We start from the raw sequence: 18,936 nt of genomic DNA, 5'->3' as shown, positions 1-18,936 counted from the left end.
AACAGATGCTTAAACCCCACCTCAGATCTACTGACTCAATCCAGGCTTGAAACCTGAACATAAGCATTTTTAGAATCCCCACGAGTTTAAGAAACTAGTGATCAAAACCACCCTTTGCTGCTCCCAGCTTCCCTTCTCTCCCCTCAGTCTTGGGATAACACCCTCATGGGTCAGAGAAGAATGTCAAGGTTGGGTGAAATACTAACAGCTACCTTGAGCTCACCTTTACTCAACTTGAGAAACCAAGGTGGCAGCCTGGTTAGGAGAGGCCCTCAGGATCCAGCCCTGCCCACAGTCCTGCCCGGCCAACAGCATGGAAGTTTGTGGCAACCTAAAGGCTGTGACCCTGCCTCCCTCCCCACGTTCTAGCTCTGAGCCAGGAAACAGAATCCAGCAGCTGAAAACAACCTTTAACAGCTCCCGTGGTCTCTTTGTCCAAGGAATTAAGTCTGAGGGCCAGCAAACCTAACCACCCAAAGAGCTGAGGCCATTTCTCCTCCTCCATCACGCTATGGGTGGAAACCCAAGCTCCACTCCTGTCTGAGGCCAATCAATTAGATTCTCCAATTAGCATATGGAAGTGGGTACAGATTGTTTGGGATCATGCACACAGGCCCCTCAAAATTCTACTGAACATCAAGAAGACATATCACCCCAAATGCAATTTCATTTGTCCATGCCACAGATATTTGCCTCACACTTATACGCAAAACACTGTTAAGTGGTTGATGGAATAAAGTGAAACAACAGCTCCATCCTCAAGGACTTTATAGTTAAATGGGGGTGAAGGAAACGTTTTAGGACAAAAAGAGCTACCACTATGAGCAGAGTATAAATGCCATGAGACCTACAACATGGGACAAATTAAGGAAAGCTTCACTAATTAGGTGGGATTTGATTTAGACATTGACAACAGATAGGTAGGATTTCAACAGGTACAGAAGTAGGAAGAGAACATTCTAGCCACAAAGAATAGTGTGGATCTCAGCCATGGAAGTGGGAAAGTTCCTGGGTATGGTCAAAGAAGAGCTAAAACTCAACGTGACTGAAGGAGAGCCAACAGGGGGACAGCCAAGATGTCCTTTGTCATGGATAACAAGTTAGACTGTAAAGGCCTCGAATACCAGCCCAAGGGATCTGGCCTTAGTTTGGTGGTCAGGGACCACACAAAGGTTATAAGCAGAGGAAGGACAGGATCAGAGTTGGGCTCCAAGAGGGTTGGCCTGAAGCAAAGACATACTGGAGGTAAGTCAAGAAAGAGGCTCTTGTAATGGTCCTACTCACATGCAACGAAGGCCTGCCCCAGCCGGCAGCTGTGAGAATAGAATGGAGGTGACAGAGGTGGAGGAACTACAGAGAGGACTGAGTGACATGTGGTATTAACTCTTCAATCCTGTCCTCTCAGATTTCTCCATGCAGAGATGGCCTCAGACAGGACAGGTACAACACAGATGTCCAAAATATTTATTTACACTGACCGTGGCTAGTGTCCAGGAAATACAAGAGGTCCCTATTCCTCTCCCTAATTACTGCTTACCTCACTCACGCACAGTTTTGCTGTGGGTTCAAGAGGCCTTGTTGCACAGAGTGGTACATGCACAATTCAGTCTTCTAAGGTCACCACTCAGTGTGAACGTAGCTGTGCTTTTGGCTCCTCTGAGCTCTGAGCTGCCAGGATACCCTAATTCCGTGGCCATCTTTTCATTCTGTCTGTTTCCCCATAAGTGGTATACTTTCCCTGGATTTATTACCCTTGCTCAGTTCTTTCTACTACCCGCCCTTGATACCTTTCCTAGACTCCCCTTCTGTATGGAATCAGTTTTGTCACTCCCAAAATTTCTATGTTGAAGCCTTATGACTGTTTGGAGATAGAGCCTTATAAAGAGATAGTTAAGGCTAAATAAGGTCACAAAGGTGGGGCCTGGCATCTTTATAAGAAGACACAGAAGTGCATGTACACAGAGAAGAGGCCATGTGAAGACACAGTAAGAAGGCCACCATCTGCAAACCAAGGAGAGAGGCCTCAGGAGAAACCAACAATGCTGGCACCTTGATCTTGGACTTCTAGCCTCTAGAACTGTGAAGAAATAAATTTCTGTTTAAGCCACATGGGCTTCTGTTATTCTGTCATGTGGTATTCTGTTACAGCAGATCAAGACTTAATACATCTTCCAAGTAATGCTGCCCACTTGGGCTGGGTGTTAGAAAGGAAGAGGTAAAAAAAAAACCCAAAACGCAAAACCCCACGAATTCATGCCTTGGTGACTGGCATAAAAATTGTACCATTAAAAGATGATGCTGGAGACTTCCCTGGTGGCGCAGTGGTTAAGAATCCACCTGCCAACGCTGGGCACACGGGTTCAATCTCTGGTCCTGGAAGATCCCACATGCCGCGAAGCAGCTAAGCCCATGAGCCACAACTATTGGGCCTGTGCTCTAGAGCCCGCGAGACACAACTGCTGAGCCCATGTGCCATAACTACTGAAGGCTGCGCACCTAGAGCCCATGCTCCACTACAAGAGAAGCCGCCGCAATGAGAAGCCCACGCACCACAACGAAGAGTAGTCCCTGCTCGATGCAACTAGAGAAAGCCCACGCGCAACAACGAAGACCCAACGCAGCCATAAATAAATAAATAAATAAAAAGATAAAAGATGGTGCTGGGACTTCCCTGGTGGACCAGTGGGTAAGACTCCATGCTCCCAATGCAGGGGGCCTGGGTTCGATCCCTGGTCAGGGAACTAGATCTCACATGCATGCCACAACTAAGAAATCCACATGCTGCAACTAAAAGATCCCGCAGGCCACAACAACGACCCGGTGCAGATAAAATGAATGAATGAATGAATAAATAAATAAATAAACATTAAAATAAATTTAAAATATTAAAAATTAAATTTAAAAAAATGATGGTGGGCTTCCCTGGTGGTGCAGTGGTTGAGAGTCCGCCTGCCGATGCAGGGGACATGGGTTCGTGCCCCAGTCCGGGAAGATCCCACATGCCGCGGAGCGGCTAGGCCCGTGAGCCATGGCCGCTGAGTCTGTGCGTCCGGAGCCTGTGCTCCGCAACGGGAGAAGGCCACAACAGTGAGAAGCCCGCGTACCGCTAATAAAAAAAAAAAAAAAAAAAAAAGATGGTGTAGTTATGAGGAATGAGATGGCAAAGTCAGTTTGAGTTCGTTTTACATCAGAGGATTTGGCAGAACATCCTGCAGGTAGACAGAAGTGTGGGCCTGGAGCTCAGGAGATGATGGACTAGAGTCCTCATGGCAGGGCTCGGTGACACAAGGGAGTGAGAACATGAAAGGAAGAGAGCCGAGGATAAAGCCTTGCACGATACCGACATCTAGGCGACAAGAAGACGAAGCTGAGAAGGAATGATCAGAAGGCCAAGATTTTACAGTCCAAGCTAAAAGAAGAATTTCAAGACAGGATAGTTAACAATGCAAAATGATGCTAAGAGGTAAAGAGAATGAAAACAGAAAATGCCGTTAAGTTTAGGAAATGCAAGTTCAGGACAGATAAGGGACTAAGAAGAAAGTGAATACTAGTAAATAACAGAGGCCATGAATAAAGTTACATCTTGAAACAGATAAATGAGAGCGTTGGGATAGCAGCTTAAGGGGAAAGCAGGGTTGGTGGATGGTTTTATTTTTAATGTTTGTATATCAAGGGATGATACAGAGAGCACAGCAAATGGGTTTGGCCTCAATGAGATGGAACACCTCTACCAAGGCAGGAGAGAAGTGGAAAAAATGAGATAAAGAGGAAGACAAGGTCTAGTTACCAAGAAAAATCAGGAACTTCAAGAATGTGGACCAAAATCTCCACTGAGCTCAAACTGATAAATCCATGAAGGTGGCCAGGAGAGGATGGTGGGTTAGCTGTACTTACCACCAAAAGACAGCTGCTATGAGGAAATAAGAGCCCGGTGTGCCAGACCTTCCAATCTCTCAAGAGAACCTGGAAGTCTAGATTTAGGCAAAATGTCCCCATTTTTAAAATCTGGCAGCTATTTCAAAGTTTTAAGAAACGTCACATAAAGTAACAGACTTGAATCCCTGGACGGGCAGGTTATAACCCTGGCAAAAAGGCTACCCAAAGCCGAAGCATTGTTTCACTATAATGAGTAACACGTTGAATAAAAATTTCTAAGAAACAACGTAGGCTAAATATATGTCTTCATTAGAGAGATAAACAGATCTCACGCATTTATAGCAGAACAATCAGCATGGTTTCTCATGGCTTTTTCTCACTATAATATTTAACAAGAATAGAAGGAGAAAGTGGTAACTTTTACCCCAAGTTGGAGCATGACATGTTTACAAACAGAAGGCTAGGAGGTGAGGGTTTCTGTGTTCACAGTGAGCCCAGAACTCATTAGAATGTGAGACAGTGGGGCCAGTGTGAATTTCGAGGAAGAGAAGCCACAAGTGTCCCCTGGGAAAGATGAAGTGCTGCAGGGACTGGCTGGGCAGGATGAATGGGGAGAGGGAAGAAGAAGGGGCTGAGGGAGCAGTTTTGCAAATTAAGGGGTTGACACAGGAAAAGTCTTCTAAGATGATGTCTAGAACAGAGTAGTTTCCAGTTAACAAAAAGTCTAAAGTGGCCATATAGGTATGCAGCTGATGTGAAGGGAGTTTGTATTTTTATTTCCATCTTCCCTCAGCATTCTAGTTTGGGTAAATACATTAGAAAGAACAAGAGTTTTAAAGCCAAACCCACTTTTGGATTCCGGTGTCACCACTTGCCAGCTGTGAGAACATGCGTGACTTCCTTAATTCTGAGCTGGAGATAGAAATACTCCTAAAACAGGAAGTGCATATGGACACAGCAAAGATTACTGAAGATGGATCATGTAAAGCAATCTAAGCATAGCATCTGGAGCAGAGAAGCCCACTCCAGGTGCCCCATCTTCCCTGCTCTCTGGTGAGAGTCTTGAGTCAATGGGAATCCCATTTCCTGTGAGGACGTTTGAGCAATCTTCCTGATTTTCCTTTTGAAGCAGTCAAGAGATTGAGTGATGCACTAAGGATGGGCAGGAATCTTGATTGTCAGGTCAGGGATTCTCTATCTCCTCACTCTGGACCACCTCTGCAACGTTAGTTTTAGCTGCTGAAAAGTCAGGGCTGAGATTTTGTTCTCCGTGAAATCAAGCTCAAATAACAAACTCAGATTTCCCTAAACCCAGAAGTATCATGTAAGTCTGAAAGCTAGGGAATTACAAAAATAGAACCAAATGCCATATATCGAGGAGGTATAAGATTCCAGGGAGCTTTTATAGAACTAAGCTGACCAGAGAGTCCCAACACCTGGAGCAGATGAGCTCTAATAGATGTGAGTACAAGATACACCAGCCAAGGGACCCAAGGGACAGAAAAACGTGGAGAAGATGGAGTGAGGGAAGCATCACCTGATATACGGACGTATGGGTGGATCATGGTCACCAGGGAGTGATGAGTGAACAGGTTCACTCACCAGACAACATCACTGGATTTCCAAAAGATTAGAGAAAGGATGTGGGATAAACAGCATTCTTCTTAGAGAGGGAAAATCAGAAGGGCACTGTCATCAGTGACAGTCAGGTGCAATGACTACCGTCAAGAAAGAAAATGCCCCAATATTGTCTTCTTTGTTTCCCCAAATCCAGGATGTAGCGGATCATTCTATAAATACAGTAACCCTACAACTGTTAGTCACGAGTACTCTGGACCCACCACCATCTTATCTAATAGTTAGGAATCAATGGTGCAGTCATTATCAGACCACAAAGAAAACATAGCCTCTCCTCACAAGGCACTTATGTAACCCACACCTGAGCCATGAAAAACTAAACAGTGAAGACTTAGCAAGACAGTGGGGAATAATGTTTAATCCTAGTTACTGCAACTGGGGAAGGATATTTGTATAACCTAGGATGTAACCATAGAGTAAATTATTTCTGTTTCATTGAGGCATGAAGAGAGGGGAAGAGAGGGCAGGAACTCTCGGGTAACATTCAACTTGAATGTGACTCACTTTGCACTAAACTCCATGCTGGTTTATAAAACACTTTGAACTTCAGCAAGGAGGAAGCTTGACCAGGCATGTCTGCACATCGTGCCCTTGTGAGAAATGCTGCCTCTTCAGCATTTACATGCATCCATGTCATAAGTAAGACAAAGAAATCACTAGACTTTTGTTGGAAAAATACAACTGGTGGAGACTGGTGATGTTAAGTCAGCAACTGTAGATGGTGAATTCCCTACAACCATCAGCCCTGATCAAGGGGTTCCAGCCCTGATCAAGGGGTTCCAGCCCTGGGTCAGGAATATCTGCCTTCTATCAAAGCCTGCCTCAGAGCCTCGGGACATACTGTTTCTTCCAACAGCATAAAAGAAATCCTAGTATAGCTCAGCTGGTGTTGACAGATGTCTTGAGTTAGGAGAAGATAAATGCAATTCAATTTCATCCTTCTTCAAAAATATTTTACCTAGAGCAGATCTAATATCTTTGCTGCAGATTATATTTAAGCCACCTGGATTCCTCCTTTGAAAAGCAAGAGGTATGGGGGACTTCCCTGGTGGTCCAGTGGTTAAGAATCCTTCTTGCAATGCAGGGGACCCCGGTTCGATCCCTGGTCCGGGAATTAAGATCCCACGTGCTACAGGGCAACTAAGCCCACGTGCCACTCCTAGAGAGAAGCTCACGCCTGTACCACAACGAAGCAAAGAGCCCACACGCTGCAAACAAAGATCTCGCATGCTGCAACTAAGACCTGATGCAGCCAATAAATAAATAAATAAATATTTTTTAAAAAGAAGAAAAGCAAGAGGTGTGGAAATTCAAACACTCAAGTTTATTAATTTTAAATGATTAGTGTCAAAAATAGAAAAATAAGTAGGGCTCCAAAATATGTTTATGCTAATTATACTTTCCCACTGTGATGGTTACTGTTTGGTCTTAGGTAGCCATAGATTCCAAGTGTGGGAAATTAATGAAATGTGTTCCAATGGAGAAGGGTGATCATAGGACCAGTGAGTAATTCTTATTTCTCATCTATGATAAGGAATGGAATCTGCTTATCTTGAAGTTCATTTGGCCTGCTGGTACTAAATGTCGCTTCCCCCTACCCACGCATCATGAATGATACCTTGTCCTACATGGTAGGACTCTTGGTTGGAGTTCAAGACCTTCCCCACTCTACTTGCTTATCTAAGAGTTCTGCAAGTTAGGAAAGAGATAAAGTCGATATCGTGTGGACACAGAGGTGCCCTCGGAGAAAGGATATCCTTGTGCTGCTGATAGAACTGGTACCTGAAAATAGCCGAGGGTTGGCTGGAACAAGAGTATCTCCCAAAACTGGCGTCTTGTTTTACAAGACCCTTTGAACTTGCATTTCTGCACCCTCGCTCTTTTCCTATGTATCCAGCCTCTAGGTTCTCCCAGCCACTGCCCCAAGACAAATTTCCTGATCTTACTCTCACCATGTTAGTCTCTAAAAACAACATTTAAGGGCTTCCCTAGTGGCGCAGTGGTTGAGAGTCCGCCTGCCGATGCAGGGGACACGGGTTCGTGCCCTGGTCCGGGAAGGTCCCACATGCCGCGGAGCGGCTGGGCCTGTGAGCCATGGCCGCTGAGCCTGCGCGTCCAGAGGTGTGCTCCGCAACGGGAGAGGCCACAACAGTAAGAGGCCCGCATACCGCAAAAAAAAAAAAAAAAAAAAAAACATTTAAGAACCTAACGTCCAGACTCCTTTCTCAGGCTTTGAGGTTCAACATAATCCAGCCCGACTCCATCCCCCTCTACTCCCCAGCGATACCAAACTGGCCCACGTGCGGTCACCCACACCCAGCCTGCCCTTCGCTCACACCACAGGCTCTGCCTGAAATACTTGCCCCCACCCTCCGATTATTTATTTATAGTAGGTCACATTTTTTCCAAGTGAATGAATTCAAGACCTATTCAAGGCTCAGTTCAAATTTTAGGTCATATAAATACAAATCCTTCCCCAACCACCACAGTCTGAAGGAATCACTCCAGCCTCTAAATTTCAAGTACCATTTATATAATCAACAACTTACATTGAGTACCTCCTACTGAGGCCCAACCCAGATTAGTCACTGCTCTGCCCTCACAGAGCCCAGAGTGAAGTGGAGGAAGTTATAGACACAACTACCAAACACGGGTGCTGGAATACGGAAAAGAAAATGTTTGTTATTGTCATACACACTTACTGAGCTCCTGCTAGGCTCCAAGCGCCAGCCTAGGTTACCTTTTATGAGTTCTCATTTAATCTTAATGGTCCATTTTACAAGAAAAAAAGTCCCTGAAAATATAAGTTGGTTTCCCATAGCTATTTGAATAAGCAACAGAACCTGGATTCAAACCCAGTTGAGTTCGGGTTCCTCCGCCCAGCCTCCCAACCTTGAGGGCTGTGTTAGGGAACCCAAGTAGTTAGACTTGGAGGGGGAAGGCATCCCAGGCAAAAGGAGTAGCACAGGGATGTTCAGGGATGGTGACTGGTTCCCAAAGCCCAGAGAATAGGCATATGTTGAAAGTCAGAAGCAGGTCAGGTTAGACTGGGATGCACTGTAGACTCAGTTCTATAGACTACAGAGGAGCTTCGTTGTTTATGTCCTGTGAGGCTTGGCCATCTCAGACCACAGCTGCCATTGAGTTGATGAGGGGCTCTCTTTCATATTTATCAAAACTCCTTCCCACTGCCTGGGTTCCTTCCTTCCCTGGGGTCATGCCTGTCATAAAGCTGTCTGAAGATCATCAGGATAGTAGCACTTAAGGTGCACAAGACACTATGAGCTTCTCCAATCTCATCCTCATTAAGAACTAGGTTCTATTACGCCCATTTGACCGATGAGGAAATAAGAGAGGAAGAATACATCTGCTCTGGAATTCAGGTTTCTGATTTTTAATCATTTAGCCATGATACCCACCAGGCAAAGAGATTATCATGATGGGCCAAGGAAAGGAGTTGCTGAGATCTCGAGGAAAATACATCTAGCTCTACCTTGCTACTCTCATCGAACTCCTATGCAACAAATGTGAAAATCATTTAACCAAGGTGTGACCGGAGACACCCATTCCCACCTGATCAGATCCGGGACCTTAGGTGCCTGAGAGACTATCAGAGTTCTTCAGCCTCGTCTTTAATAAGAGCATTTTATCCAAACATCATGACTCTATGCCTGTAGCTCCCTCCCTGCCACACTAACTTCCATTTATCATAATAGCTAAGCATCTACTCTATGCCAGGTATTGTTCTAAGAACTGGTATTACAGCAGGTAACACAAAGGACAAGACCCCTGCTCTCTTGAAGTTTAACGTCTGCCAAAGGTGACAAAAAGTGCAGAAGATGACTTCTGATGATAAAGGCTACAAATGATGAGATGCAGTGGTGAGGTGGAGGGAGGAAGCTAAATTTAAAAGCCATTCCTGGGGAGGTAACATTTTACATCCTACCCAAATGACAAGCAGGAGCAACCTTCAAAGCTCCAGGATCTATTGTACTTGGTGGGCTGAAAAGGACATTCGTGATCATCTAGTCTCAACTCTTTATTGGTAAATGAGTAAATAGAGGCTCGATGAGATTAAAAGACAAGATCCCCCAGCTGACGGCAAGGCTGCCCCACTGTTCCACAGAGCCCTTGGAAAGACACATTTGAAATGTAAGCACAGGGGTCTCCCTGGTGGTGCAGTGGTTAAGAATCTGCCTGCCAATTCAGGGAACACGGGTTTGATCCCTGGTCTGGGAAGATCCCACATGCCGCGGAGCAACTAAGCCCGTGCGCCACAACTACTGAGCCTGCACTCTAGAGCCCACAAGCCACAATTACTGAGCCCACGTGCCACAACTACTGAAGCCTGCGCACCTAGAGCCCGTGCTCCACAACAAAAGCTACCATGCACCTCAACGAAGAGTAGCCCCCAGTCGCCGCAACTAGAGAAAGCCCGCGCGCGGCAAAAAGACCCAACACAGTCAAAAATAAATAAATTAAATAAATAAATTTTAAAGAAAAGAAATGTAAGCACACTTGTGGTTATGCATGAACACATATTTATAATTTTATTTTCAATACAGCCTTGGGGAAAAGATGAGAGTCTTTGATAGACAATAAAATTGAGGCTCTGGTTGGTGAAGCGACTTGTCTAATGGCCCGTCACAAACAACTGAATCAAAACCCAAGTTATTTGTATTCCAGTCCCATGTTCTTTCCCCAGGATGAGAAACGGCTGTCTAGCCAGTGGTCTATGAACACAGGACATCATTACTAGCCACTTCATGGTTTACGATACAAAGAACAAACAAAAGAGTCAAAGATAAAAACAATTCACTTTGTCATAACACACAAACTCAAAGTCCCTGAGTTATTTGCTGCAGGAAAGAACATGTGATTCCAGGTGACTAGACAACCGTGGCCTGAGACAAAGAACCCCTGTGACTTTTGGAAAGGGGACTGAGAGCTCGTGGGTGCAACATTGCAGGGACTATCATTAAAGAGGAACGTGTTCCTGCAGAGCCAGCCCAGATCAGGAGTCTCCTTAGCTGGGAAGCCCTGAGAAGACAGTCACATTTAAATCCCTTGACCACTTCTGCTTAGGAAATAAGCTACTAGTGGTTCCCAAACCTACCTGCCCACAAGAATCATCTGGGGAGGGAGTGGGGGAGATGTTGGGGGAAAAAAAAGAAAAAAGATTTTTCAGGACCTCACAAGACCCAAAGAACTAGACACTCCAAGAGGCAGAGCCTGGGGATCTATGTTTTAAAATTCAGCCAGCCTAGAAATCCACTGGTTTCTCCACAATTCTCAGCGCTATAATGTGATAAAAAAGAGGAGAGACGCATGTTTTTATTATCCAGTGAGAAAGTTGTTAGGTTGTATCCTTTAAGGGCTGCTTCCAGAAGAAAATCTTTACTACCCAAAGCCCTTGTACAGTGGGATGGTCCTGTGAGAGAGAATCTCCCCGCGACCTGTGAAGTCTGTTATCTCACTCCCTTTGGCTGCACATCGAACCCCCATGCAACCCTGGGAAAGCTTTTTCTCAGGATCAGTTTACCAATTCCTTTGTGAAGCAGACCCCAGCCTGCCAGGGTCGGGGCGTCTCAAGCAGAGAGAACCTCAGAGTGTGGAGAATCCCTCCACCTCAACCCCAACACCACCTGGCTCCTTCCCCACCAACCTCTCTTCTGCCCTGGACAGCCAGCTACTGTGTAGAAAAGGAAAAGGAGAAAGAAGGGGGTTTGGGCCCAGGTGGTCAGTGCCCTCCGTCACGGGGAAGCAGACTCATTTCTTACCTGGGTCCTGGAAGAAGAGGAGCCACTGGGTTCACCAGGGAATTCTCTCTCTGCTGGTGAGCTCTAGTCTTGGAACTCACTGGACTTTGAGCAAAGGTTGATTTAAAAGCTGATGTATTTAACAGGGACGTGTGGTCTGAGTTCAAGTGACCTCTGTCCTGCTTCCTGCCAACTGGCTGGGCCCTGAGCTGGGCAAAGCTGGAAAACCCTCAGCAAACCGGACCCGACGCTCCGGCCCACCTGCCTAGTGATACCGGGCGCCCTGCTGTCCCCACCCCACCCCGCTCCCTCCCTCCCGGAGAAAAGGAGGGGAGAGGGGGAGGCCAGCTAGGGAGGAGGGGCCTTCCTCGGCTCTCTCCCCTGGCAGATGCCTCAGTCACACCCAAACAGCACCCAAAGCCTCAGGAGCCTCCACCATCCCCCATGGCGAGGGCAGGGCTGAGGACCATCACCTGACCATCCTCGAGCCCTGAGGTCTTCCTGGGGAGCAGTACCTGGGTCACCCCCACCCCACAGGAGGCCAGCAGGTCAAGGAGTCCCAGTAAGTGGAGCAAAGCCCCTCGCGCACCCATCCTTCCTCCTCCTCCGCCTGCCTGTTAGTTCTTACTTGCATGCTCCCTAGAAGTTGAGCCAGTAAAGCCCCTTCCTGCTCTTATTTCCCAGCTCCCTTCCTCTTCTCAGACGCTCTCTCCTCTTTCTTTCTCTCTCTCTCACCTGAGGGTGCTCTGTCTCTATTCTCCAACAGTTGCCTTCCCCGTCCACGCTCAGAACCTCTCAGGCAAGCCCCGCTGGGCAGGTGGAGGTACTTGCCACAACTCCTGGGCCAGTGCCTGGGCAGCGGGCTGGCACCTGTGCTCAGTCCCAGACACGAGCAGCTGACCCCCGTCAGCAGCACCCACACAGGCAAACCTAGGGCTGGGCTTCTCACTGACCTCGATCCTCAGCCCACACTGGAAATCAGGGCAAGAGATTGCTCCAAGCAGCGAAGCAGAGCGAACCACAGGCTGAGGGCAGGGTAGCCTTGCCCTCCTCCACCCATGCTCCAAGGGCCTCTTGTCTTTGCTGGGTCTTGGCTGCCCTGGGGTGAAGGCGTGGCCGGAGCCAGGGGGTAAATGGTGGTCAATGACAAACATCTGAGCAGCTAACTCATACCAGATTACCTCTACCTTCACTCTATACTCCCTGGGCCTCCTGTATATCTTCCAAAGTGGAGGGTAGAAGGGGAAAAGTTTGGATTTAAGATCTGAACACCTGGGGACTTCCCTGGTGGCACAGTGGTTAAGAATCCGCCTGCCAATGCAGGGGACACGGGTCTGAACCCTGGTCCGGGAAGATCCCACATGCCGCGGAGCAACTAAGCCCGTGCGCCACAACTACTGAGCCTACGCTCTAGAGCCCGCAAGTCACAACTACTGAGCCCACGTGCCACAACTACTGAAGCCCGCACACCTAGAGCCCATGCTCCACAACAAGAGAAGTCACCGCAATGAGAAGCCCGCACACCACAATGAAGAGTAGCCCCCGCTCGCCACAACTAGAGAAAACCTGCACACAGCAACAAAGACCCAATGCATCCAAAAATAAATAAACAAATATTTTAAAAAGATGTGAACACCTGGGTTCAAATTTTGACTCCATCACTTCCCAAGTGTTTGATCTACAGGAATTCTTTGTTTTTTTAAATTGGAGTATAGTTGCTTTATACTGCTGTGTCAGTTTCTGCTGAAGAATTCATTTTTAACTCTGTCTCACTTACCTTCATCATCTGTAAATAGTTGTTATAATATTATTTTTAGAAACTCTTTTATATTGAATCAAAATATCTCTCATTTCTGTCCCTGAGTCCTGATGGCTCCCTCTGAGCTACACTAAGTCTACTCTTTATTCTACATAGCAGCCCTTCAACTATTTGAAGGCTGATGTATCCCCCATAAGCCTTCTTTTCTCTGGGTAGCAGTGGAGGCCCCTCATTCCTTCAGGTGGTTTGCCTATGTCATGACTTCAAGACTTCTTGCCCTGGGTCCCAGCCAACTTGTCAATGTCCCTTCTAAAATCAAAGGCCTAAAGGGAAAACTTGAAAGTGAGGGAATTGTCCTATATCTTGAGTGTGGGGTGCCTATGCAATTGTCTACGATTACCAAATTTCACCAAACTATACACCTAAAATGGATGAATTGTATTGCATTTAAATAATGCCTTAATTTTTAAATTAAGGAGGCGAAATCAGTAGAATTTATTCTTGAAACTTCTAAAATGAAAAAAGTTGGATGATCAAAAGAAAAGGCAGGACTTCCCTGGTGGTCCAGTGTTTAAGACTCTGTGCTTGCAATGCAGGGGGCACAGGTTCAATCCCTGGTCGGGAAACTAAGATCCCACATGCCACGGGGTCAAAAAAATAAAAAGGCAGCCTTCACAGTGGAGCTTACACTCAGTCCCCAATCAAGAGACTTCTCAAACTCACCGTTTACCCCAGTCCAGGTGGGATAAATAACCACAAGCCTTCAAACTGGGAATAGAAGAGGCCTTGACATATAGAGACAGTGCTGGTTCAAAGTTAAATAGAAATGAGCAATTGTTTGTTTTTTTTTTAATGACAAAACTCTTTCCCACCGTTATGTGGAACTGAATGAGATTTACCAGATCAGTGGCTCTGATCTGGTTAATGCAGAAGGGAAAATAACATTGTCTATTGTGTGTCTGGTAAGCCTTTATATCTATTATTCTGTTAACACTCAGCATGATCTTATGAGACAATATCCCCATTTAACAGATAAGAAGGCTTAAATTCATCTGGTTAATTACCCTGTCTGAGATCTCCTGGCTCCTTAAAGGGCCTGTCTGTCTCCTTAGGTCGTACTGTTTTGCCTCTACAATAAGCCCTCCCACTATCCAGGGAAGGAATGTGCTCTACTTCCCAAAAGGTACTCAAGCAGAGGCTGATGCTGACCTGTGTCATGTTACAGAAAGACGTCTTGCATTGTTAGGAGACTGGAGTAGGAGATTTCTTGGATTGCTTCCAACTCTAAGGTTCTGTGAACCTAAATGCTGTGGGTCCTGCCCATGATGGCATCGTTGAGTCCTGCCCTGGTGTGTAGGTAGAGGACATGCAGATAAGAGTTACGAGCATGGGGTTTGACATCAGATGCTGATGCCATTAATGGCAGATTTAAGATCTTAAATCTGCCATTAATAGTTTTATATTTTTTATTGTGAGCTCAAGTTTGTCTGGGCTTTATCTCTGGAAACCTTGACAGCTTGGGCGGAGGGTTTTCTGTTGTTTTTGTCAAGCAGCACCTCTCCATACTCCTAGAATGATGAGGAAAGGCACCAAAAACCTGGGGTCAATTTATGTTACTTATTTGCCTTAGTGTTCCCAGATCATGAAAATAATTAATGTCAGTTAAAGCGCTAGCACCTCCTAAAGGCAGATCTGTGGTTGGGAATTTGCAAGAGAGGATTCTTTTTTCTCTCCAGAGTCCAGGCCAAGACAGATGGTTTCCTTGTTATTCCTGATCTGCTTTACCCTGTCCTGTTTTTTCCATAAACATATCTCCTTTTATCATATTTATATGTTTATTAATTATTTTCTGTCTCTTCCCCACCAGAATATAAATTCCCCAGGGGTAGGGATTTGTACTTGTTTTGTCACTGTATACCCAGTGCCTGGAACATAAGCCTAGCTTATAGCAAGCTTTCCAAAAATGAATTGAATGAGTGAGTGAAAAATGAATCTCCTTTTGTCAACAGGACTGCTTTTTATCCCACCCCTTCACTGAGAGTATAGCCTTCTGAGGGTCTGGTGTCATGCAGGGTCTCAGTTTCTAGGTCTTTTCTCTTGTCCCAAAGTGACCCTGCAAAACAGATTGCTTGGTTACTGGTTTTCAGCTTTCTCTTCACTTCTGGAACTTAGAGATTTATTTCCTTTCATCCACGTTCAACTACCTATTTGAAAAAAAGTTTGGTATATTTTACCCAGTATTTCTACGAACTTTGTAGAGAAAGGGTTTTCAGATTATCTAGTCTGCCATGTTTCCAGAAATGATTCTATCGCTTAGCAGTTACTTTTCCTCTCAAAACTCCAGCTTTAGACAATACTACAAAGCTACAGTAATCAAAACAGCATTGACACAAAAACAAACATACGAATCAATGGAACAGACCAGAGAGCCCAGAAATAACCCACACACCTATGGTCAATTAATCTTCAACAAAGGAGGCAAGACTATACAGTGGAGAAAAGACAGTCTCTTCAGCAAATGGTGTTGGGAAAGCAGGACAGCTGCACGCAATTCAATGAAGTTAGAACACAGTCTCACACCATACACAAAAATAAACTCAAAATGGCTTAAAGACTTAAATATAAGACATGACACCATAAAATTCCTAGAAGAGAACATAGGCAAAATATTCTCAGATATAAATCATAGCAATGTATTCTTAGGTCAGCCTCCCAAAGCAAAAGAAATAAAAGCAAAAATAAACAAATGGGACCTACTCAAACTTATAAGCTTTTGCACAGCAAAGGAAACCATAAACAAAATGAAAAGACAACCTACAGACTGGGAGAAAATATTTACAAATGATGCAGCTGACAAGAGCTCAATTTCCAAAATATACCATCAGCTTATACAGCTCAATATCAAAAAAAAAAAAAAAAGAACAACCCAATCAAAACATGGGCAGAAGATTTAAATAGACATTTCTCCAAAGAAGACATACAGATAGCCAAAAAGCACATGAAAAGATGCTCAACATCGCTAATTACTAGAGAAATGCAAATCAAAACTACAATGAGGGCTTCCCTGGTGGCGCAGTGCTTGAGAGTCCGCCTGCCGAGGCGGGGGACACAGGTTCGTGCCCTGGACCGGGAAGATCCCACATGCCGTGGAGCGGCTGGGCCCGTGAGCCATGGCCGCTGAGCCTGCGCGTCCGGAGCCTGTGCCCCGCAACGGGAGAGGCCACAACAGTGAGAGGCCCACCTACCACAAAAAAAAAAAAAAAAAACTACAATGAGGTGCCACCTCATACTGGTCAGAATGGCCATCATCAAAAAGTCTACAAATAATAAATGCTGAAGAGGGTGTGGGGAAAAGGGAGCTCTCTACACAGTTGGTGGGAATGTAAATTGGTACAGCCACTATGGAGAACAGTAGGCGGTTCCTCAAAAAACTAAAAATGGAACTACCCTATGATACAGCAATTCCACTGCTAGGCATACATTTGAAGAGAATGAAAACATTAATCTGAAGGATATATGCACCCCAATGTTCATAGCAGCATTATTAACATAGCCAAGATATGGAAGCAACCTAAGTATCCATCAACAGATGCAGGAAAAGAGAAGATGTAGTATAGATAATAGAATATTATTTAGCCATAAAAAAGAATGAAATTCTGACATTGGCAACAATGTGGATGGACCTAGAGACCATTATGCTTCGTGAAATAAGTCAGAGAAAGACAAATTCTGTATGTTATAACTTTTATGTGGAATCTAAAAAATAAAACAAATAAATGAATATAATAAAACAGAAACAGACTCACAGATATACAGAACAAACTAGTGGTTACTAGTGGGGAGAGGAAAGGGGAGTGGGGCAAGATAGGGGTATGGGCTTAAGAGTTACAAACTACTATGTATAAAATAAATAAGTGACAAGAATATATTGTACAGGGACTTCCCTGGTGGCGCAGTGGTTAAGAATCTGCCTGCCAATGCAGGGGACATGGGTTCAAGCGCTGCTCCGGGAAGATCCCACATGCCACAGAGCAACTAAGCCCGCGAGCCACAACTACTGAGCCTGCAAGCCACAACTACTGAAGCCCGCGCACCTAGGGCCCATGCTCCACAACAAGAGAAGCTACCGCAACGAAGAGTAGCCCCCACTCGCCGCAACTAGAGAAAGCCGGTGTGCAGCAACGAAGACCCAACTCAGCCAAAAATAAATAAAAGTAAATTTATTTTTTTAAAAAAAGAATATATTATACAGCACAGGGCAAGATAGCCATTATTTTGTAATAACTTTATTTGTTTTTCTTTTTTCTTTTTGCGGCATGGTGCAGCACGTGGGATCTTAGTTCCCTGACCAGGGATCTAACCAGTGCCCCCTGCAGTGGAAGCGCAGAGTCTTAACCACTGGGCCACCAAGGAAGCCCCACATAATAACTTTAAATGGCATATAATCTATAAACATATTGCATCACTATGTTGTATACCAGAAACTAATATAATATTGTAAATCAACTGTAGTTCAATTAAAAAAAAAATTCCAAGGCTATGCCCTTTCTACTACCAGTCTGCCTGGTTTAGTACAAGATTCTAGCCTCCACCCTTCACACTTGAGATATTCCCTGATATGTTCAAATTTTTACTCCAACTTCAGATCTGATTATCCTTGTCTTTTTAGCAGCTCATTAACTTACTCAGAGCCTGACATTTTAAGCTCCAGTGGTTTTCTGTCCCTGACCTGAGTCAATGTTTATGACAATCTCCCCTTTTATTCCCTGTGTTACTCTGGCCTTATCCAACACCTGAAGAAGCAGTCTGTGTAGTCTGCATACCTTTGGAGGGATTTATTAGGCCAGGGTCCAAATGCAGAACTGAGATAAATGTTTTACAGCAGTGAGAGGCAATGGGCAGGAGGAAGGGCAAAGCCGTGGTCCTCGGCTGGTTCACACATTGTGGCCCCATATGACTGCTGATCTAAACTTTCTAGTTTTTTTCAGCAACCAGGTAGCAGGTCAGGGCAGGCCTGAGGACCCCTGGAGAGCTGTGACTTATTAATACTTGCAAGCTGGCTGCAAAGGACACTTTAGTAGTCATTCCCTCCCTCTTCCTTTTCCCAGCTGAGGGGTCAGAATACACAGTATTTTTCCACTGGGGGGAAAAAACTGACGTGCAGAGCGAGAACAGGCCATATCCTGGGTTCCTGAATGTACCAAAGTTTGGGCACTCTCGGAGTATGGATTAAGGTCTCTACTTGCCTCTTTCTGAAAGACACAGAAATGGAGGATCAATGGTCCTTGGGAAGTTCGGACCCTGTCTGAAAGAGCCAGTTTCTCAGGGACCCCAAAGGGACAAGCTTAGGGATAGGAAAACAGCAAGGAAAGTGCCAGGGATCTCAAGGCCAAAGCCTCAGCCTGACTCCAGTCCTCACAGAGAGACTGGGGACCATCCTATCCATGGGTGAAAGGCCAGTGAGAGAGAATCAAGACAAGGAACAGCCTAGTGGGCCCAAGTCTGTGGCATGATTTAAAAGACACCCCTTAAAAAAAATAAATTTAAATAAATTTAAAAAATAAAAGACACCCCTGCCTCAAAGTATTGCCTCCTTCAGGATGGTCCCAGGACTTCCTGACACTCTAGTTTGGAGAACAAAGGAATTCATGTGCACCCTGTTTTTCCCCATTGCTTAGAATTCTAACATGCCAGAAAAAACAAAAAAAAAACCCCACAATACTCATTATCCACTGAAGACAGTACATCTTCTTCTCAAAAGCCCAAGTCAGATTAAGGATGATCCCATCTGATCTGCCTCAGCCAGCTATGGGACTGCTGAAATCCTACCCTCAGCAGTGGATCCTCTTCTAAACACTATCTTTTCCTTTCCCCTACATCAGACTGGAAATATTCCAGAGGACA

At 45.2% G+C, this 18,936-nt stretch overlaps 1 protein-coding gene across 1 annotated transcript in view; it reads left to right on the top strand.

Moving 5' to 3' along the window:
• Positions 1–1,076: 1,076 nt before the first annotated feature.
• Positions 1,077–18,936, top strand: part of CD160 (CD160 molecule) — a 43,412-nt gene continuing 25,552 nt past the window's right edge. Inside the window, 1 exon segment of the mRNA XM_030869327.2 lies at positions 1,077–1,245. Within this exon segment, the coding sequence (XP_030725187.2) occupies positions 1,077–1,245 (169 nt within the window).

Source organism: Globicephala melas, chromosome 1 (genome assembly GCF_963455315.2).
Source record: "Globicephala melas chromosome 1, mGloMel1.2, whole genome shotgun sequence".
Lineage (NCBI taxonomy): Eukaryota > Metazoa > Chordata > Mammalia > Artiodactyla > Delphinidae > Globicephala > Globicephala melas.
This window is presented reverse-complemented; position numbering and strand designations above follow the sequence as displayed.